The following is a 22,495-nucleotide window of genomic DNA, read 5'->3' as shown; positions in this document are numbered from 1 at the left end:
AACTTTTTCAAGTTGCTGTAAAAAATGTTTTTTTTTAAAGTTGAATTCACATTATGCATCATCTAGATCATCATCGTCCTTAGACGAGCACAAGTTTATTGAATTTCTTCACTTATATGCCTTCAGAATGAGGATCTTATTCTCAAACACCCTCTTTACGACACTTGACCGTCTCATTACCAAAATTACAAAAAAGCTCAAATTGGAAAAAACGTAAAGAACCATTACCGTACCCACTTGCCATCTCCTATTACTTGCAACTTGCTCTAAGGGGCTCTTATCAAAACACACATTTGTCATTAAGACATCAATTTTAGGTCAGTTTAGGTAACGAGAACCTTCATTTCGGTAATGATAATAAATGAATTCTAATGTATAGTCAATGGGTGTGCTGGTAACTAACGTCAGTTCTGTGATTAAGTAGGAGTGGTCAAGAAATATGGGTGTATAAACCACATTCAATGTACTTAAAGCAAAGAAAAAAAGGCACTATCAGATTAAGCCAAAATTCCTAAAGTATAAATTACATTTCTTAATATTCCCGAAATATTGGTGGATTATGGTAAGAATAAGCAGGTTTGGAAGATGAAAAAAACATTTCTGAAATAGAAAAATACAGATCTAATCTTAGTGATCCAAGAGGAATTATTTGGGTCAAGCGCCAGTTTCATGAGAATCACCCTTCACTCCTCCGCCTATAGAGTATCACCCTGCCTGGCCATAGAGGGCTGGGTAGGAGCAGGTTAGTAAAGTAGCCTAGTAAACCTACAGGGATTAAGGTGGATTATCATCTACCTGACCTGAATCTCATCACTGTAAAGCAGGGCCTTGATTGATTACATGTGTTGGATATTTACTTATGCAACACAATGACAACTACTGTACAGTGACACCATGCCATGGATGACAAAGCACACAGCCTTCCTGTGTGTGTTTCTCTCTCCGTCTCTTGGTGCATCTGTCTCTCCCCCGCTCACTCAGTCTGTCTAAATTTTTCTGTCTGTCCTCCCGTCTCCCGCTGTCCTCCACAGCCATTTTGTGTAATATAATAAGTCAACGTATGAGGGAGTGACACAGACCAACATCTGTACAGGAAGAGAATAATGGTATTCTGGTACAGATTACAATGAAACCGTATTGATTGACAATCTATAAAAAAATTATAATCTGTTCAAATCTAAGCCATACACCAACCAGGGTAGTATAGCATCACCTGCCTCAAATAGAACATACTAGTAATTGACTAGTAATTGACTTGGCTCAACTTGTCACAGATACTAAAACACATGAAAAGTACCTGGATTTGTTATACATAGATAGCAATAACCTGATGTATGACAAATTCCGCTGAAGTTAAAGACTACATACATCTCTAGAAGCGAGGACATTTCAACCTGGGCCTCGATGACATACCTGTCAAGTAGGCAAAATAAGCACCAGCCCGTTCACTCAGGGAGACTATACCTTGTTCCTGTAGAGCTAACCTCCTGTAGGTTTTCAATCTCACTCCAGTTGAAACTAACCGGATTCACCTTATCAACCAGCTAATTATTAGAGTCAAGTATGCTAGATTAGGGTTTCAGTGAAAATCTACAGGATGGTATCTCTTCAGGAATAAGGTTGGAGAGTCCTGATATAAAGAGAGCTAGGGTCCTGGCTGGTGCTGGGATGGGTAGGCTCACCAAACATTGATGTCCGTTTCTAATGCGATACTAGTCTGGGTAAGCAAGGGGTATTCAACTCTTACCCTGAGCCCACAAGGTCCAGAGACTAGTGGTTAGATTAGGTGCTCTCTTTTCCAAGTCTTACGCACAAAACCTCAGATTCATGCTAAACCTTTTGGACTAGCCAAGGCCTATTTCAAATATAAGGCCTATTTGAAATATTCAAGGAAAATACCACTCAAACTATATTTTGGTATTTGTGGTTTCATAAGTCCACTGTTGATACAGTCCTAAAATGTTTTGCAATTCAGCAATCAAGTTTAAGATATGGACTAATTAAACAAATACCAAATGATACTTCCACACGAAGTTCCCTTTAAGTGAAGTTCAGAAGGTGACTGTGGCTGAGTGAAAGTGCTTGTCTTCAGAGACACGGATAGACACGGATACAGGCATGAGTTTTACAATATGACTCATCAAATTACTGTCTTGCAAGTAGACTAAGAGGGTGCGCAAAATACATCATGCTCACCTCCTACTAGCCATGCAGAAAATGTAACCAAAATACATCATGCTCACCTCCTACTAGCCATGCAGAAAATGTAACCAAAATATATCAGAAAGAGCAGCACCAGAAAAAAAAGCTCTCAAAAGGAGAGGCATCCAATTCAATACTATCCCAGGCATCAACACCCACAAAAAAAACTAAATTAATTGAATTATTAATGACCCTTTGAAGTTGGCAAAGCTAATCAAACCATTGTTACTGGGCCCTATAGGTCAATACTTACAAACTACGCTCGATTATCTCCTGCTACTCCCAAATTGAGACCAGGGACACAAGCACGCCACACACGGATAACTAGCCAGCATAAGAGGTGTCCCAAGCATAATCAAACATATAACTACTATTCACTGATGAACTGCCATTTAATTGATTAAAACGTGTTGGCATCCAGGTAGTGATGAACATATAGCAACTCAACTGCTAGCCTTCGCAGTGGCAGGCATCACTATTGAAATTGCGCCTGAACCTGTGAGAGCGTTCCTCTGCCCAGGCTGGCGCCTGCCAGGTTAAGACGCTTGGCTAGGTATTTCAAGTAGCAGCTAACCACCACGTTACAGCAGTCTTTCAGTCGATTACACGGCCGATGACGTTCCACGCAACCATTGGTTAGAGGAAGCGACATCTAAGCAGGGGATGGCGACCAAAATCTTTACCGAGCCTAGCTAAAATGGCACTATTTTTGAGAATAAGTCAGCTAGCTGATGTAACTCTTACAATGCATGAACATTGTAACGAGAAAGTGTAGTAATTGATTTTTAAAAACAAGCCAGCTGATATCGAGGAAATCTGTTGTGTTCGTTTATGTTTATTGCTACGACGCCGGTCATCATAAGGGAACATTCACCGGCTAACTTGATGAAGAAGCTATAACATTGCTAGTCTAGCAATATCAGAACAACTTACCTGTATTTATGTGTTTTAATATCTGTAGAAACCACCAAAATGAGAGAAATATTAGTAAAGAAACGGTTAACGTTATCAAAAATTCCCTCCTCTTCCGTCGGTGAGAGCGCGCTTGCCTGTGATGTGTCCGTGCTACAGTTGTTCGGGAGGAATCGCGAGCTCTTCCCGTTCCCTGCCTTGCCCTTCCAATTTCTCTCGCTTCTTTGATTCCCTTTCTCTATTTAATTTAAATGTCTGACATGCTCTCCCCGGCCACGCCACATGGGCTGACAGCTTGGATAGGCTGTCCAGTCCAATGAGAAAAGAGGCAGGGCTCAGAGTCTCAGCCAGTGATGGGGTGATTCGCTGAACGCTGTAGTTTCGGAAAAAAACGGAAGAAAACGATGGAAAGGTTACTGTAGTACATTCGGATAGCATTGGATGTATCCTATGTGCGAGTGCACCGGGAGCCTAAACTCGGTTTCCCCCGCCCCATTATATTGATAAAGCCAAGTTCATCACTCAAGTTCAAAGCGCAGAACCATCACTTACAGGTCTGAGCTGTGTTCAGATTTCACACTGATTGAAAAATAACTCATTTCGAAATCTTGCAGAAAGGAGGACACATGCAATAGTCCATGGACTTTGGGACACACATTTGACAATCTTGATCAATTAGATTTTTCCCCTTTTTATTCACAAATGTATGATTTTTGACAATGCCATTTATTGGAGATGGATATACCATTAAATAATGGTGGATTTAGCCTACACAAGGTAAATATTTCCCCCTAACCTATTAATAATGAATTAATGTATTCTTTACAGCATGTGTAACGCATTTGGAAGTCTACTAGTGCAGATTAGGCCAACACTATGTTGAATATAATTTGTATGAACTGCATGGTCACCTGTGGTTGACGTTGTAGAAATTATATATCTATCAATGCATGTGTTCGATCACCTGCACCTTATTTTTTTTAAATCATTGAAATATTGTATATCCATTGTTTTGCATGTATAGAAAGATACTCATTTATTTTATTGCACCCAAGTCTTCACAGTCGTTTATATTGTTTAACAAGGTTTGGTAATAGTTTATAATAACTTCCACCAATAAGTCATTATAAAATGTTTATAATTACTTATAAATGCTTTATACATAAACATGTAAATGTTCATGAATTTGAATGCTTATGAGTATAAATGTTCATAAATAACTAAATACTTATTTTATAGTTTATAAAATAGTTTGTGCTTATTCATGTATGTTTTTATATATTATTAATGGGTATTTTACTCAAACTCGGTCAGTAGGCATTTCTTCTGTAGGTTGTACTTGAGGAGCAACCATATCAACCCACCTGAAATAGATTATTATGGCGAATGTACAGTCAGGCTGACAAACCAGGTAGCACACACCCAAATCGTGCCAGCTGTGATCATAGTTGTGATCATAGTTGTGATATTTTACAAACGTGAAAATGAACCAATCACAGAGCAGGGGTGTGTGGGCACCTCCAATCAGCGTGGATGTGAGGGTGTTGCTAGGAGATAGGGTGATGTGATGACAGTAAGGGGAGGAGCTTGTTGCCAGGGCAGCAAGGATGGTGATGTAATCAGAAATGCTGCCTGACTGTTGGGGTTACTAGAGTTCAATGGTGAAAATGGCATGTGGAGGATGGCATGATGTAGAGAATAACTACAACTTACTTTGTACTGTTCTGTCAATATCTTGGACTGTACTTATTTACTAACCAAGATCATCTGTAGAAAACATGTGGAAATATGTACATAATGTGTTAATTCATATTTCATAAGATCCCTTTTCAAGGTCAAATTTGTAACAATTCTGGTTTGCTGTAACACTTTTTCAATAAAGGAACATTTCAAAAAATGTAAAATTTGAATTAATGTTTTATTGGAACAATCACAACTTCATGATTTGGTATAAAATCAACACAGATATCAAGGCCTGCTCAGGACCCATACAACAAGAGCACCTAACAGTTGATTTGTCATGGTGAGAGAAAAACATGAGAAGGTACAAAATTGTGCTTTTCAGTGTGAGCATCAGTGAAAGGAAGCCCAGTAAGAACTTCAATGAATCCTCTCTTTCCTGAGGTGTAAGGCCAAGTGGTTCCCCCTCGCCTTAGCAGATAGTTACTATCTACCTAATCTGGGTGCTAGACTGGATCTGCTGTCAGCACCACTCCCCTGGTGGCCATGCTAAGACAAACTAGCCTGGCTAGAGCAGAACCAGCCTGGCACCACCCACGCAATATCTATTACCTTCTGCATTAGCCTCTGATATTATAGTAACACTCTAGTTTACAGTACAGAAATGACAAGGTATTTACTTGTAATTTCTACCTACTAAGTATGTTGGTATTCGTTAACTCAAGCACCACAAGGCAACATTTGGTACCAGGTACCAACAGTTCCCAATTGTGTTGAATTCTGTTAGCCTACCAGAAAGTCTCCATCAGTCTTTGATATTGTAGTTCCTGATCTTGCCCCCCCTCGCACTAGTCTTGGTCTTCCTGGCGGTGGCAGACGGCCTGGCTGGTGTCATCCTCTCCAGTGCAGGTGCTCTGCACCCCTTCACCCCCACTGCCTGGTCCCCAGGGCTAGGTTCATTAAGCTCACCATCACCTGGGTGCAGATGTGTAGAAATTCAATTCCAGCCTTGTAAAAGGTTGTTTCATGGGCAGAATGAGACAGTGAGTGAGACTGTGTGTTGCAGTACAGTGCCTGTCTCCCTCAGTTCCAAACAGACAGTGAATGAGGGCTTATTCCCACAGAGAAACACAGACACACTCACTCAGTGCTGCCTGATCAAGGACATTATTTCCAACCTGAGACGCCTTTCAAAATGTTAGCAATGAAAAGTCTGCTGGCTGTGAAATCCAACCCCCTGCAAGGTATTTGAGGTTGAATACAATGTACCGGGCAGCTCTGAAAGCATCTGCGAGGATGAGGCCTAAGGGACTGCCACCGAAAGTGACTGCGGTGCAGAGTGCCTGCATGGCTGCCTAGAGACAGAGCTCACATTGTGCTTATCTGAATCTCCACCGCACAGAGACACAGAGAGGCAGAGGCTTATTGCACCAACATCTCCATTATCTATACTACTGTACAACACCATGGTTACCATTATCCCCTCTCCTGACAGAGTACTAAATACTAAGTAAGTATGTGTTCGTAACAACACAATTCAACTTGGACACCTTTATGGACGTTCCTTATCTTCACCAACGCGTCTAAAGATTGCCTATCTATACCAACGCGTCTAAAGATTGCCTATCTATACCAACGCGTCTAAAGATTGCCTATCTATACCAACGCGTCTAAAGATTGCCTATCTATACCAACGCGTCTAAAGATTGCCTATCTATACCAACGCTTCTAAAGATTGCCTATCTATACCAACGCGTCTAAAGATTGCCTATCTATACCAACGCGTCTAAAGATTGCTTATCTATACCAACGCTTCTAAAGATTGCCTATCTATACCAACGCGTCTAAAGATTGCCTATCTATACCAACGCTTCTAAAGATTGCCTATCTATACCAACGCTTCTAAAGATTGCCTATCTATACAAACGCGTCTAAAGATTGCTTTCCTCTCATTTACCCAGCAATTATGATATTGGTATATACCACAATCCTCTTTGTTGAAGTCTCTGATGGTATACACTTGTTGCATGCCCCCCCAGCCCCATTCTCCTCACACGTGAGAGCCCTGTGTGTTCTTCTCAACGTTTACTCAGCATAATGTTGAAACCCTTGGCAGTCTACTGCTGGGCCAACTGTGATGCAATGCCTCTGTTCTAAATCCAATCTGAAAGATGGACACTGTGTTGGATGACCTTCACTACTGTCTGTGACCTGTTGCAGCGGCTGCTGCTGAGGCAAGACACATACGAACACGCAGCAATAAATCCAGGCTATCAGTCAGCACTTCTTCTAGCAGGCGGTGGCTGTGTTGGTGCCAGCCAGGCCTGGCCAGTGCCGTGGGCTCTGCAAACAACACCAGTGTCACCAGAGCCAGACCTAACCCATGAGTGGCTCCCCTGTCCACTGATTGAGAAACTGTTCCCAGTGCAGAACAGAGTCCCTGGTCAGAGCCTTCACCCTGTCACCGCTGCGATCTGGCCCCAGACTCAAGGTTGCGTCCCAAATGGCACCCTATTCCCCATGTAGTGCACTCATTTTGTCCAGGGCCCATAGGGCTCTGGTCAAAAGTAGTGCACTAGGGAAAAGGGTGCTATTTGGGACAGATACAAGGCCACCAGTTGGGCAACCTCCCTCCTCCTCTGTGGTCAGACTGCAACTCTGTCTTTACTTTAACCTCAGCTAGGTGAAATGATAAACACTATTATCATCATCTCATACAAATAGCCTTTCGGTCTGAGGCCTAGTTATTAGTGTGTGTGTGTGTAACTGCTAAATGGCCAATAGAATGCAGACACACCAGTGGGTTTATAATGGTGTGACTCACAGGGGGGGAGAAAGAAAGAAAGAAAGAGAGAAAGGAGAGCGCTGACAAGTAATTAGACAAATACCTTCACCTCACTGTCTCCAGGTAAACTCTCACCTCTCTCAGAACAGCTCTCCCGGGGTGTGAGTATGGAGGGGCTGAGACCTCTGTCTAGTATCTGCCACACCTCCCTTAGTGAACCCTCCGTCGCCACCGACGACAGCAGTAGAGGACCTGACGGGCTGGAAGCGGTTCGTGACCCGAGGTCCAGCTGCAGGGAGCTCTGGGATTGGCTGATAGGTGGGGTGTTCTCTTTAGTCCTAGGACGCTGAGGAAGAGGAGAGAAAATGAAGTGAAGACACTGTCTTTGTTTTACTTAACAACTTCTTACTCAGGTGTAAATAAGTAATATTACATTTTGCACATAATTTTTAAACTGAGTATGATACCAGTGCTATGTTTTCTCTGTTGCTATAGTTAATAATGCGATATGTAACTTTTTGGAGACGGACCAAATTCACATAGACGTGTTATAGATCTGTCACTCTCATTGAAAGCAAGTCTAAGAAGCAGCAGATATGTTCTATGTGACTATTTCTATGCGTCCCGTTCTTAAGTTTCATTTAGCATCTTTTATTATCAAGCAGCTGAAAATACAACATTGTTGGTTATTGAAAATATATTTCATAGCAGTTTAGATGGTACAATGATTCTCTACACTATACTTGCTTTTTAGTCACATAAACTGAAATTAGGTGAACTATTAGAATTTTAGCAACCAGAAAATGGCAGAGGGATAAATGGCAAGACATCAACTCTGTCTATTGAAGTTAGTTGAGAAGCCAAGCTCTTGCAGTATTGGTCCTCAGGTCAGGTGGTATCTGACACTGTAGACAGACATTACTGTTATTACCTCATGTCTGTCTGTGTCCTTGTGCCCCTGGCCCCAGGGGTTGATGACCCTGTCTCTGTCTCCACTCTTGCTCTCTGAGAGGAGAGGCCTCACCATGATAGGAGCCCCCTTCCTCTGCTCCCTCTGGGCATACTGCAGCTCCTGAAGAGAATCATGGTTTACTCTGGTGCTGCCTCTGATGGTCACACAGAGTACTGATCATTTTCTATTTTTTTTTCCACCTTTATTTAACCAGGTAGGCCAGTTGAGAACAAGTTCTCATTTACAACTGCGACCTGGCCAAGATAAAGCAAAGCAGTGTGACACAAACAACACAGGGATAAACAAACGTACAGTCAATAACACAACAGAAAAAATCTATATACAGTGTTTGCAAATGTAGTAAGATTAGGGAGGTAAGGCAATAAATAGGCCACAGTGGCAAAATAATTACAATTTAGCAATTAAACATGGGAGTGATAGATGTGCAGAAGATGAATGTGCAAGTAGAGATACTGAGGTGCAAAGGAGAAAAAATAATAATAATATGGGGATGAGGTAGTTGGGTGGGATATGTACAGATGGGCTATGTAAAGGTGCAATGATTGGAAAGCTGCTCTGACAGCTGATGCTTAAAGCTAGTGAGGGAGATATAAGTCTCCAGCTTCAGTGATTTTTGTAATTAATTTCAGTCATTGGCAGCAAAGAACTGGAAGGAAAGGCGGCCAAAGGAGCAATTGGCTTTGGGGGGGGTGACCAGTGAAATACAGTGGGGCAAAAAAGTATTAGTCTGCCATTCTAGACGGGCGGGCGGGTACGGGCAGTGATCGCTTGAAGAGCATGCATTTAGTTTTGCTTGAATTTAAGAGCAGTTGGAGGATCTACATTGCAGTCCTAACCTGAGATATGACAATGTAGCTTTCACACTACTGTCTCATTGACATCAAGTGGTAAGTGATCAGACCTGTGTGGTGAGCTGGTACTGCAGTTGTTCTAGGGCAGAAAGCCGACCCTGCTGGTGCTGGGTGTCTCTAGATGGGTCTCTCTCTGACTCCATAGATACTGGGTTTAGAGTGGTTTTGGGAGCAGACTGGAGAACTGAAAGAGAGAGAAATAACAAGAGAGTTATAAGTGTGAGAAAATAGCAAGGAGAGAAATCTGTATACGTATGTGTGTGTCAGTGGAGGCTGCGGGGGGAGAATGGCTCATAATAATGAGTGTAATGAAGTGTAATGGCTGGAATGGTGTGAATGTGTTTGCTACCATTCCATTCACTCCATTCCAGCCATTATTATGAGCCGTCCTCCCATCAGCAGCCTCCATTGGTGTGTGTGTGTGAGGGAGAGCAGAGGTGTCCAGGGTGTTTGTGTTATTCCTCCGGCCCCTGGGGCTGCGTGTGATCTCTGCTGAGTCACCCATAATCCCGCGGGGCAGCAGGGATCAGGGTGACCGGCGGGGTGGAAGAGCAACAAGGCAGAGAATACTTCCTGTCCCTGTCAACACTACCACACCACCGGACCAATCACAACACAGCCGGACCACACCACCGGACCAATCACAACACAGCTAGACTTCCTGTTTACACTTTCCCTGCAAAGCCAATTCGAATGAGTTTACATTATACTGTTATCATAACATGGCCAAGCAAATGAGTGTACATTAGACTGTTATCACAGACTAATTAAAAATATATTCATAGTCTGGGGGATTAAGCTGTCATCATGCAGTATTGGTTATGTGATATCTGGTCTACATAGCCTAGCAGCCATTTGCAATATGATTGGCTTTAATATTGCAGATAGAACCTAGTCTATCAATTTAATTGTTTGCATAATTTCTACGTAATCCCCCTTATTATACTATCCCCGCCTACCCGACCCCCCCGACCCTAACCATCCCTGCCCTACCCTACCATCCCTACCCTACCCAACCATCACTACCCTACCATCCCTACCCAACCATCCCCTCCCTAACCATCCCTATCACCCTACCCTAACCATCCCTCCCCTCCCTACCCTATCTACCATAACCATACCTACCCTACCTACCATAACCATCCCTACCCTACCTACCATAACCATCCCTACCCTACCTACCATAACCATCCCTACCCTAACCATAACCATCCCTACCTACCCTAACCATCCCTACCCTACCATCCCTATTCTACCCAACCATCCCTACCATCCCCTCCCTACCCTAACATCCCTATCACCCTACCATAACCATCCATCCCCTCCCTACCCTAACCATCCCTACCTTACCTACCATAACCATCCCTACCCTAACAATCCCTACCCTACCTACCATAACCATCCCTACCCTACCTACCATAACCATCCCTACCCTAACCATCCCTACCATAACCATCCCAACCCTAACCATCCCTACCCTACCTACCATAACCATCACCATCCCTACCCTAACCATCCCTACCATAACCATCCCCACCATAGCCATCCCTACCCTAACCATCCCTACCCTACCTACCATAACCATAACCACCCCTACCCTAACCATTCCTACCCTACCTACCATAACCACCCCTACCCTAAACATCCCAACCCTAACCATCCCTACCCTACCATCCCTACCATAACCATCCCTACCCTAACCATCCCTACCTACCATAACCATCCCTACCCTACCATCCCTACCATAAACCATCCCTACCCTACCTACCATAACCATCCCATCCCTACCCTAACCATCCCTCTACCATAACCATCCCAACCTACCATAACCATCCCATTCCTACCCTACCTACCATAACCATCACCATCCCTCCCTACCCTAACCATCCCATCCTACCCTACTATCCCTACCTTTTAATTCTCTGGTATATTGTGAATGGCCATCCCCACCAGAGGAGGTTGGTGGCACATCCCTACCAAACACATGGTTTCCATGTGTTTGACCATCCTGTTCAGGCTATTACCCTACCTCACCCTCATAACCATCCAGTCCACCACCCCCGGAGCCTGTTGCCACCCAACCCTAACCATCCGTACCCTACCTACCATAACCATCACCATCCCTACCCTAACCATCCCTACCCTACCTACCATAACCATAACCACCCCTACCCTAACCATTCCTACCCTACCTACCATAACCATCCCAACCCTAACCATCCCTACCCTACCATCCCTACCATAACCATCCCTACCCTACCTACCCTAACCATCCCTACCCTACCTACCATAACCATCCCTACCCTCCCTCTCTCCCTACTCTAACCACCCCTACCCATCCCTACCCTCCCTCTCTCCCTACTCTAACCATCCTACCCTACTATACTTACCCTAATTGGAGTAAACTAAAGTGTTGTATCTTTTAATTCTCTGGTATGGTATTGTGAATGGCAATGCTGTTAGTATGTGTTTCTACAGTAGCGTCAGTCCAGAGGAGGTTGGTGGCACTTTAATTGGGGAGGACGTGTGGTAATGGCTGGAGTGGAATTAGTGGAATAGTATCAAATACATCAAACACATGGTTTCCATGTGTTTGATTCCAATCCATTAGCTCTGTTCCGGCTATTACTATGAGTCGTCCTCCCCTCAGCAGCCTCATGTGCATCAGTCCTACCCTCCAGTCCAGCGTCGGTCAGTTGTGCCCGGAGCCTGTTGCCCATCTCAATCAGTTGCTGTTTGTCCCTGGTCAGACGGGCGATACACTGCACTGCTTGCTTCAGTTTGGACTGAAGGAGATGGGCATTGAGAGGGGCACTGAGCTTACCCCCCTGTACCCCCCCACACCCTGGTCCGTACCCGCCTGCCCCACCGGACCTCAGGCCCAGGGACAGCTGCTGTTGCCTCAAACACAGGTTTTCCTCCTGGAGCTGCCTCACCATTTCACTCTGGAGGGAGGGAGGGAGGGAGGGAGGGAGGGAGGGAGGGAGGGAGGGAGGGAGGGAGGGAGGGAGGGAGGGAGGGAGGGAGGGAGGGAGGGAGGGAAAGATGGGTGTATATGGACCAGGGTTGTCATGATACCATTATCACGATAATATACAGTACCAGATTTTCCATGGCAAAAAGAAAAACATGAAGCACACTAAACTCTTTAGTCCTTTAAAAACCTAATTTATGTGAAATATTGTGTGCTATAGTTTGAAAAATAAACAAATGTGATTCTGGGTGAAAACATAGGGCTGCTTGTTTCCAACATTAATATGGACAAGTGGACACAACAGAAAACCATGGAACATAGACTCACTGCAACGGTCAAGTTAAATAAAATAAAAATACAAGTGCATCCCTTTTCCATGATCTAAGGGTGCTCTCTGGTTGAATTGTATCTTTTAGATTTGAATAAGTTTCATTTAGATTTTTAAGGTTAATTACATAACGATTTCGAGACACAAAAACGATACGATTATACATTTTGTTCTATACAAAATTATACACATATTTTTCTTCAGGATTTAAAAAAATTATCCCGCGATGACATTTTCATATCAGGCAACGCCACATGGGGTCATAACGCCTAGTTTGGGAACCACTGCTCTATGTCTTGTCATTCATTCTGAGACGGTTTACCTCTTCACAGACGATGGGATCCCTTCTGCTGGCGATGTCAATCTTCAGTGCAGACACCTGGTCACAACAAAAGTTTGTGTAATGGCAGTGTAAAATCTGTTATAATAAGCTGACAAATACCCTGACCTCAAATGTCATTGTTATGATAGTGTTTTGTGGGCTATCTGACAGAGGATTCCAGTAAAGTTGAACTAAAACACCAAAAACATTTTTTTTGCCATTTACATTCATTGTCTACTATCTTTGTTTGTTTAGGGTTGATTAAAAGTCTTAGGTTTGAGGCAAGCTGTCACTCGGCATTACCTGGTTGCCCAGGGCAACAGTTTCCAGGTTGTTGAGGATGCTTCCTTTCTGGTACTCCTCTTTCTCCCGCCTCACTTCCTCCAGCTCCATCTCCACGACAACCAAACGCTGACGTAGTCCTCTCTCCTCAGACGACCAGCTCCTCTTCTGATTGGCTAGCTCCAGACGCAGCTCCTCCCCCTCCATCTGTTTGGTGTGGCACTGTGGGGAGAGAGCGTGAGAGAGAGCGAGAAAGAGGGGGCTTGCGGGTGGACAATGACTACTAATACTGTTTTGAAATCCACCAACCGTTGCCTGAATACAACAGTGCCTGCAGTTTAAATGACAGAAGGGCTAATTTGGGATGAAGAGAGTCAGTACCTGTTTGGTGAGCAAGGCCAGGGCAGCCTCCAGGTGAGCTACCCTGACCTCCTGTTTCCTCAAAGCTGCTGTGTTGGCCACCTTCTCTACTCGCTGGCCACCTGCAGTAAACATTACATAGACAATGGCTATGAGTTTTATGTTGTTATCGCTTTTTATATTTCAACACCAAGTCAAATTCCTATAATCATTGTTGAATGGAAAATAAAACTTATTTTGCTCATTTTAATTCTCAGCATAGCAGTAGACTGAAACACAAGTAACCACCACTCTCAGATCTCTGGTCAGAACTTTATAAGTTGCGACAAGTGATACCATTATCTCTGTCCTAGTACCATTATATTGTATATTATTGAAATGTCGTCCTACCAATGGTCTCGTTGAGGGAGCGGATGTGGTTCTGGAGGTATGCGTTGTCGGGGGCGATGGGGATGAGTGTGGTTGCCGGGGTAACCGTGGCGGTGTTCTGGGGTCTGGTGGAGCCCTCTAGCTGGTCCTCTAAGCGCCTACACCTGGCCTTCAGTTCTGCTACCTCCTCTTCTAGAACCTCGGTATACTCTGGGGTACCTACCACTGATAAACAAACAAACAACACACACACACAGATTTCTCAGTGTGTGACTGAGTTATGATTATATTACTACCCTTATCTATTTCCTAAAGGTCGAGGGTTATGCCTCCACAGCCAGTCCATTACTAGCTAACCATAAAAACTCATATTACACTTTAACTTTATGTTGACATTAATATACTCCTTACAGGTCTGCACCTGGCTGTGTGACGGGTTAGTGTTGACAGCTGTTGGTCTGGGCTTTGAGCTAGTTAGGGGCCAGCAGGATGATGGGGGTAGTGATGGTGATAGGGTGCTTTTTCAGGCTCTGGTAGGGTGCGGGTGTTTTTTGTGGTGGGAGGTGAATGGATGGGGGGCTAGGGATGTATGGGGTTAGGGATGCACGCATAGTAGATTTGTTTGTGGTGCAGGTGGGAAGGGGTGTCGGTGTGAGCCAACACAGAATAAGCAGTGGGACATGCTGGTGCTGACAGTTGTTGGCCTGGTGCTTTAGCGAGTTGTCAACAGGTTGGGGTTGAGGTGTGGGTGGATCCAGGACTTTCTGGGCCGTCTAGGGTTGTGTGTTTATACCTGACAGGCTGGGCTGTGCAGCGCTGTCAGTTGGCTTGGTTGAGTTCTGTGTTGGAAGCTGTGGTAGAGGTTTTTTAGGGATCTGGGTGGAGGTGTCAGGGGGTCCTGGAGGATGAGAAGGCTGGCTGAGATCCTCCATGTCCCTCCTCATCTGGGCTATGACAGCCCTCAGACTGCTGTTCTGCTGCTGCAGCCGATGGATCTCGTCAGACGGCAGCTCTCCTACAGAGACACCACCACCAGGTCTGTGGCCCTGCAGTGCAGATAGCTAGACAGACAGAGAAATAAATACACGCGCGCACACGCAGACATGAACGCACGCATGTGCGCACACAAACACTCATATATGCACATACACACACACACACTCACTCACATAAATAAACACAGATGCATACACAATAATATCTGGCTGTGAGCAGTTTCAACCAATGACCACTAGATGGAGGTAAGGTTCTGATTGTAGTTGTTGGTTGATGGCGGGCAAACATTTAAACCATCACATATATCAATCATAGTTTTTATTATCTTCAAAACATACTTTAACGCACGCACTATTAACTCAAAACCTGTGACCATACCAACAGATGCCTCACAAGTCCTCAACTGGCAGCGTCATAAAATAGTATCCGTAATACACCAAGCTCAACGTAAACAGTGAAGAGGCGACTCCGGGATGCTGGCCTTCTAGGCACAATTCCTCAGTCGAGTGTCTTTGTTCTTTTACCCATCTTAGTCTTTTATTTTTATTGGCCAGTCTGAGATATTGCTTTTTCTTTGCAACTCTGCCTAGAAGGCCAGCATCCCGGAGTCGCCTCTTCACTATTGACGTTGAGACTGGTGTTATGCAGGTACTATTTAATGAAGCTGCCAGTTGAGGATGTGTGAGGCACCTGTTTTTCAAATTTGACACTCTTATGTACTTGTCCTCTTGCTCAGTTGTGCACCGGGGCCTCCCACTCCTCTTTCTATTCTGGTTAGAGACAGTTTGCACTGTTCTGTGAAGGGAGTAGTACACAGCGTTGTACAAGATCTTCAGTTTCTTGGCATCAGACCACTTGGGCTGCTCAAGGAAAGGGCACCTCCTAAAAAAGGCTGTGGATGGGACCAGAGCCCCCCTCTAGGAATGGAGGGGCATCATAAGGGTAGAGATAACACTCAAGTGTGTGTGTGTGTGTGTGTGTGTGTGTGTGTGTGTGTGTGTGTGTGTGTGTGTGTGTGTGTGTGTGTGTGTGTGTGTGTGTGTGTGTGTGTGTGTGTGTGTGTGTGTGTGTGTGTGTGTGTGTGTGTGTGTGTGTGTGTTGTTGTGAGCAAGAGTTCATATGATCGAATGGAAGAAGTCGCTTTAGATAGGAGAGGAATCTGGGCATTGAAGAAATCCAAGTAACTCCACTGAAGAATGGAAAACAGAACAGTAGAGCCTTTGAATAAAGGAACAATAAACTATTGAATGGAGAACAGAGAAAGTATTGACTGATAGAATACAGAAAATAATAAATAAATCAATGTTTTCTGAGGTCAAAGTTAGGGTACTATTTCTGGAGTACACCCTGAAAAAGGGCCCATCTAAAGAAGAGTAGGACAAATAAGGGAGAAGAAGGTCCAGTATGCGATTAAGTTCAGACCAGGAAGCTCAGTAGCATCAGGCCAGGAGGAGGAAGAGGAGGGTATAAACCAGATAAGCCGTATAACTTTGGCAATTAATCAAATGGTAATAGAGGTGGTGTTGACAGGAGCCGAGGGCTGTTGAAAGGCTACCACTTCTGGCCTGGTAACAGCTTATTTTCTCTGTCTCTATTTCTCTGTGTCTGTCTCCCATATTCTATCACTCTCCCCCCACTCCCGGCAGTCTGCCCTTATGATCAGTGGTTTGGCTGTTGTCTGTTAGCTTGGTCAGAATGTGAAAGCGTAAGGGTGGCTGTAGTCTGTTGGAGTGGTATAAGGGCTGTCAGAATGTGAGAAAGAGGGTGCAGCCATTCTGTCAGAAGGGTGAGGGGATACCGTATCAGTCATGCCCCCCTACTCCCTTTCTCTCACTATCCAGGACACATGTGGGGCTCCTGCTGTTCTTCAGAATAGCTGTGGTAACATCACTCAAGGGCTAGGGTTTCTTGGGTAAAGTCAGTTCCCTCCCCTTCTTACCCCCCCACTGTACTGTCGTCTAACACCCTACTCCAACTCCCACTACAAGTGGGACTCAAGTGCTATTTTTAGAATAGCTGTTGTAACAACACTGTTTGTGGGGTGAAGGGGTTAGTAATACAGAACATTTCTCTTTTGCACACAGAAATAGATCCGCAGTAGGACATCTAGGTATTATTATCTCTTTCTGTCTCTCTCATAACAGGCCAGTCCTGTTACTGTAACCCATCACTCTCACCTTTAACTCTGTGGCAAGTAGTTACAGCTCCAACATGATTGGATGACATCCCTCCCTGTGTTTTAGTTGGTCTCTCACCTGTTCTCTGATTGGCAGACCCAGGGCCTGGTCTCTCTCCTTGGTAACAGTGTGCAGTAGTACCGCCATGTCCTGTAGTTCTCTCTCCTTCTCTCTCAGCTCCGCACTAGCCTGAGGTCAACAGGAAATACAGAATCAAAATTACTGGTGATGATGAGAGGCCTCTACCGATCTTGACCATATCTTTCTACCTCGACTTGCACTGGTATATGGGCTCACTAGTATTATACAATGGTGAAAAGTACTTAAGTAAAATATACTACTTAAGTAGTTTTTTTGAGTATCTGTACTTTACTATTCATATTTTTGACAACTTTTACTTTACTACATTACTAAAGAAAATGATGTACTTTTTACTCCATCAATTTTCCCTGACACCCAAAAGTACTCGTTACATTTTGAATGGCTAGCAGGACAGGATAATGCTCAAATTCAAGCACTTAAGAGAACATCCCTGGTCATCCCTACCTATTGCCTCTGATCTGATGGACTCACTAAACACAAATGCTTCATTTGTAAATTATGTCTGAGTGTTGGAGTGTGCCCCTGGCTAACCGTAAATATTTTAAAAAACAAGAACATTGTGCCATCTGGTTTGCTAAATATAAGGAATTTTAAATGGTTTATACTTTTAATACTTATATATTAGCAATTACATTTACTTTTAATACTTAACTATATTTAAAAGCAAACACCTTTTAGACTTTTACTCAAGTAGTATGTTACTGGGTGACTTTCACTTTTACTTGAGTAATTGTCTATTAAGGTATCTTGACTTTTACCCAAGTATGACATTTGGGTACTTTTTCCACCACTGGTACTATATACAGTTGAAGTCGGAAGTTTACATACACGTAGGTTGGAGTCATTAAAACCTGTTTTTCAACCACTCCATAAATGTCTTGTTAACAAACTATACGTAGTTTTGGCAAGTTGGTTAGGACATCTACTTTGTGCATGACACAAGTAATTTTCCAACAATTGTTTATGGACAGATTATTTCACTTATAATTCACTGTATCACAATTCCAGTGGGTCAGAAGTTTACATACACTAAGTTGAATGTGCCTTTAAACAGCTTGGAAAATTCCAGAAAATTATCGCATGGCTTTAGAAGCTTCTGAGGCCTACCTTCAAACTCAGTGCCTCTTTGCTTGACAACATTGGAAAATCTAAAGAAATGTATTTAAAATGTTTATTTTACCTTTAAATCAGCCAAGACCTTAGACAAAAATAGAACTGTTTGGTCATAATGACCATCATTATGTTTGAAGGAAAAAGGGGGAGGCTTGCAAGCCAAAGATCACCATCCCAACCGTGAAGCACGGGGGTGGCAGCATCATGTTGTGTGGGTGCTATGCTGCAGGAGGGACTGGTGCACTTTACAAAATAGATGGGATCATGAGAGAGGAAAATTATGTGGATATATTGAAGCAACATCTCAAGACATCAGTCAGGAAGTTAAAGCTTGGTCGCAAATGGGTCTTCCAAATGGACAATGACCCCAAGCATACTTCAAAAGTTGTGGGAAAATGTCTCAAGGACAACAAAGTCAAGGTATTGGAGTGACCATCATAAAGCCCTGACCTCAATCCTATAGAAAATTTGTGGGCAGAACTGAAAAGAGTATGTAAACTTCTGACCCACTGGGAATGTGAATAAATAAATAAAAGCTGAAATAAATCCTTCTCTCTACTTTTATTCTGACATTTCACATTCTTAAAATAAAGTGGTGATCCTAACTGACCTAAAACAGGGAATTTTTACTAGGATTAAATGTCAGAATTGTGAAAACTGAGTTGAAATGTATTTGGCTAAGGTGTATGTAAACTTCCGACTTCAACTGCACCTGTATGTGAGTACACCTGTATGAGGAATGGAGAGTCTCACCTGGTCTCTGGCCCGTGTCAGGCCCTGTATTAACTCTTCACTGTGCAAGTAGTGTTCAGTCTTGTTGTCTTCGCAGCGTCTCTGCCACTCCAGCTCCACCTGGATTCTTCTCTGCTCTAGAGCCTTCTCTCGCTCCACACCCACAAACAGCTGCTGCTTGTACCTGGGATACACATGCATGCAAACACACACACACACACACACACACACACACACACACACACACACACACACACACACACACACACACACACACACACACACACACACACACACACACACACACACACACACACACACACACACACACACACACACACACACCACAGTGTTAACACCTGAGACATACACACATATACAAATAACCCTTTAACCTGCAAAAAAGACACACAAACCAACCTTTCTGTCTCCCCCCTGCTCCGATCAAGTTCGGTCCGTAATTTGCTTTCTATCTCCTGCAGGGCTAGCAGTTCTGTGTCCTTAAAAACCGTCTCCTTAGAGATCTGAGTGATGTACGTGTCCCAGCCACTACGAGTCGTCTCCAGCTCCATACGAAGCCTTCACAACACAATAACACACAGGTTGAAGTTGTCATCCCGAAACAACACTAAAGTGTTCACCTCCTTTTATTAAGAATACCTTTAACATCCTGGAGGAGAGCCATGAATCTATTCAGTGTTGTGTTACAAAATGGTAGCTGTGTTTTGCAGCAAAAGGAAAGGTGAATTATTACATGGATTATAATGAATGTACATTTTTGTAAGAGTTGATTTCAAAGTGGAAATTACAGACTTCAGAAGCTTTTTTAAACCTCAAATACACTACAAGTTCAGAATTTCCTGCAACAGGGTGATCAAATTAAGATCCGACACCTGTATATTTTCACTGTATATTGTAAAGAGTCATTTATGATCAAAGTGTGATGATTGCTAAATGTTCTGTGTGTTTTATCCCATTAAGAGCGGGCCTTGGAGGCTCTTTTCCTTTCACACATTGTTACATCATCACTGCTTCCTGACAGACAGCTTCAGAGTAATGTATGCCCACACACTGTCTCACACACTCCCTCTCACTCACTGAGCATGTGCAAACACTGTGATCATCCAGGGCTTTGGACCAGAGACACACGCTTAAATAAAGCACATACACACTCACCCAGAAAAAACAGACAGCTAATGCAGAACGTGCAAACACACAAACACACACACACACACACACACACACACACACACACACACACACACACACACACACACACACACACACACACACACACACACACACACACACACACACACACACACACACACACACACACACACACACACACACACACACACACAGTGTTTCACCTGTCTATCTGTTGATCTCTCTCTCGCAGTGTGTCCTCGTGGTCTCTCTGGGTCCTGTGTGTGTGTGTTGCCATGGCTTCCAGTTTTGACTGTAGCTGACCGCTATGTGTCTCTGCCTGTCGTAGCTGTTCTCTGTGAGCGTCCTTTAACGCATCCAGCTGAGCCTCTCTCTCACGCACTCCCCGGTCCAATTGCTCATGCCTATAGATAGGAACATCAAAAGACTCACCATTAGACTACCATTAGTCTAGGACTACTGCTGATATGCTGGTAGTTTGTCTTTGCGGTTTTATGTTGAATTTATATAGCAGGACGCACTTCTTGTTGTAGACTTCCTCCTCTCTCTTCCTCTTGGTCTGTAGAGCTTTTATTTTGTCCACTAGCTCCTTTATCCTGAGAAATGACAATCACATTTTATCTAAGACATGGGAAATGATGGGAAATAACGTTGGCATGAATAACTCTAAGTCAACGTGGTAGGATACACACACACACACACACACCTTGCGTCCTTGACGGCAGTAATGTCCTTTATCTCCCAGTGTCTGTGCTGTAGCTGTGTGTGTGTGTGCTGACAGAGATCCTCTGAGGCCTTCAGGGCCTCCACAGCCTGAGCCTGGGCCTGGGAGTGGACCTCTGTTTCCTTAGAGAGCAGCTTCACCTGGGGAGAGGCACGCACACACGCACATAAAGTATCAGCACATATCTTCCCATCTTACTCAGCATTTTTACCTGGAGTTAGGTAAACACACACACACACACCTGCTCCTTACCCTGAGTTCGTGAGACAGGACCACGGCTCTCATCTCATCCATCCTCAGGTTGAACTCATGCTCTCTCTGCCTCATCTCATTATCAAAGTCTGTCATCATCTCCTGAACATGTGAGGGATAGAGAGGATGATGAATTCCTGATGAAGCTTCCAAATATCCCAGACAGACATCCCTGAAAGGTATATTTCCAGCTGACCTATTCCAGACGCCATACACAGAGCCAAAACTAGCAGACAAGCCAGCCTCATTCATCACAGCAGGTGTTAGCACCTTCTCTCCTTACGTTACAGATTTGGGTGGGGCTGTGGGGGTAATCACACACAAACACACACATTCGCACACACACACAGTCAGACTAACACACACATACAGTGCTGCTCAAAGGGGGGTATTCTCTCTAGAGATCGAGTGACACAGCAAAGAGCCAGGACAACAGACAGCAGCAGGACACGCTGCATGCCACGGAGTTTATACTGAAATACCACACTCACACAAGTATGCTCAAACACAAACACGTATACATAAAAACACACACAGAGGTTTAGCAGGCAGTTGGTATAGTATTAGTATATTATTAGGCTCCCCAAGACAACAGATACTCTTCCTGGGGTCCAAACAGAGATTAAACAGCACATCAAACAAAACATAGAGAACTATACAAATTTACATTGCTCCATTATTACATAATAATCATGTGTGCGTGAGTGTGGAGTGTGTGTGTCTCTTCACAGTCCGCGGTGTGCCGTGAGGTGTCGTTTGATCTAAAGCATTTTTACTGCTAGCTTGAGGTTAAAGAGTTCCATGTAGTCATGGCTCTGTATAGTACTGTGCATTTCCTAGCCTCTGTTTGGGACTGTGAAGAGACCTCTGGTGGCATGTCTCGTGGGGTATGTATGAGTGACTGAACTGTGTGTTAACCGATTGAACAGACGGTTAGGTATTTTTAACACGTCAAAAAAAAAAAGACCAGTAGTGATGCAGTCAATCTCTCCTCTACTTTGAGCCAGGAGAGATTGATATGCATGCTGTATAAATTAGCCCTCCGTGTACATTGTTCTGTTCTGAGCCAACTGTAATTTGCCTATATACTTCATTGCAGCATTTGCCAATGTCAGTTTACAATCTAGGGTTACACCAAGCAGTTTAGTTTTGTCAACTTGGTAAATCACCACATTATAAAACGGACTACAG

The 22,495-nt window shown here is 43.8% G+C and overlaps 2 protein-coding genes across 9 annotated transcripts in view; both read right to left on the bottom strand.

Annotated features, from left to right (window-relative positions):
• The window catches only part of fasn (fatty acid synthase), a 58,432-nt gene extending 55,028 nt beyond the window's left edge, over positions 1-3,404 (bottom strand). The window contains exons 1-2 of one of the 2 annotated variants that reach the window (XM_052478033.1): positions 3,252-3,404; positions 3,136-3,157 (exon numbers count right to left, since the gene is read on the bottom strand). The gene's annotated coding sequence lies outside the window, so the exon portion shown is untranslated. Of the gene's footprint in view, positions 1-2,455; positions 2,693-3,135; positions 3,158-3,251 lie in introns of those variants that run through there. The other variant, XM_052478034.1, reaches the window with a different exon arrangement.
• A 1,609-nt stretch (positions 3,405-5,013) lies between these two features.
• Positions 5,014-22,495, bottom strand: part of ccdc57 (coiled-coil domain containing 57) — a 34,173-nt gene continuing 16,691 nt past the window's right edge. For 5 of the 7 annotated variants that reach the window (XM_052478035.1, XM_052478036.1, XM_052478039.1 and 2 more), the window contains 17 exons: positions 21,305-21,406; positions 21,035-21,192; positions 20,850-20,924; positions 20,532-20,732; positions 19,579-19,737; positions 19,180-19,342; positions 17,290-17,400; positions 14,832-15,099; positions 14,060-14,263; positions 13,691-13,791; positions 13,331-13,531; positions 13,028-13,084; positions 12,078-12,348; positions 9,454-9,587; positions 8,511-8,651; positions 7,715-7,925; positions 5,014-5,769 (listed from right to left, as the gene is read on the bottom strand). In XM_052478035.1, the coding sequence (XP_052333995.1) occupies positions 5,600-5,769; positions 7,715-7,925; positions 8,511-8,651; positions 9,454-9,587; positions 12,078-12,348; positions 13,028-13,084; positions 13,331-13,531; positions 13,691-13,791; positions 14,060-14,263; positions 14,832-15,099; positions 17,290-17,400; positions 19,180-19,342; positions 19,579-19,737; positions 20,532-20,732; positions 20,850-20,924; positions 21,035-21,192; positions 21,305-21,406 (2,727 nt within the window). In that variant the 3' untranslated portion in view covers positions 5,014-5,599. Of the gene's footprint in view, positions 5,770-7,714; positions 7,926-8,510; positions 8,686-9,453; positions 9,588-12,077; positions 12,349-13,027; positions 13,085-13,330; positions 13,532-13,690; positions 13,792-14,059; positions 14,264-14,831; positions 15,100-17,289; positions 17,401-19,179; positions 19,343-19,578; positions 19,738-20,531; positions 20,733-20,849; positions 20,925-21,034; positions 21,193-21,304; positions 21,407-22,495 lie in introns of those variants that run through there. The other 2 variants (XM_052478037.1, XM_052478041.1) reach the window with 2 other exon arrangements.

This window comes from Oncorhynchus keta, chromosome 24, assembly GCF_023373465.1.
Source record: "Oncorhynchus keta strain PuntledgeMale-10-30-2019 chromosome 24, Oket_V2, whole genome shotgun sequence".
NCBI lineage: Eukaryota > Metazoa > Chordata > Actinopteri > Salmoniformes > Salmonidae > Oncorhynchus > Oncorhynchus keta.
This window is presented reverse-complemented; position numbering and strand designations above follow the sequence as displayed.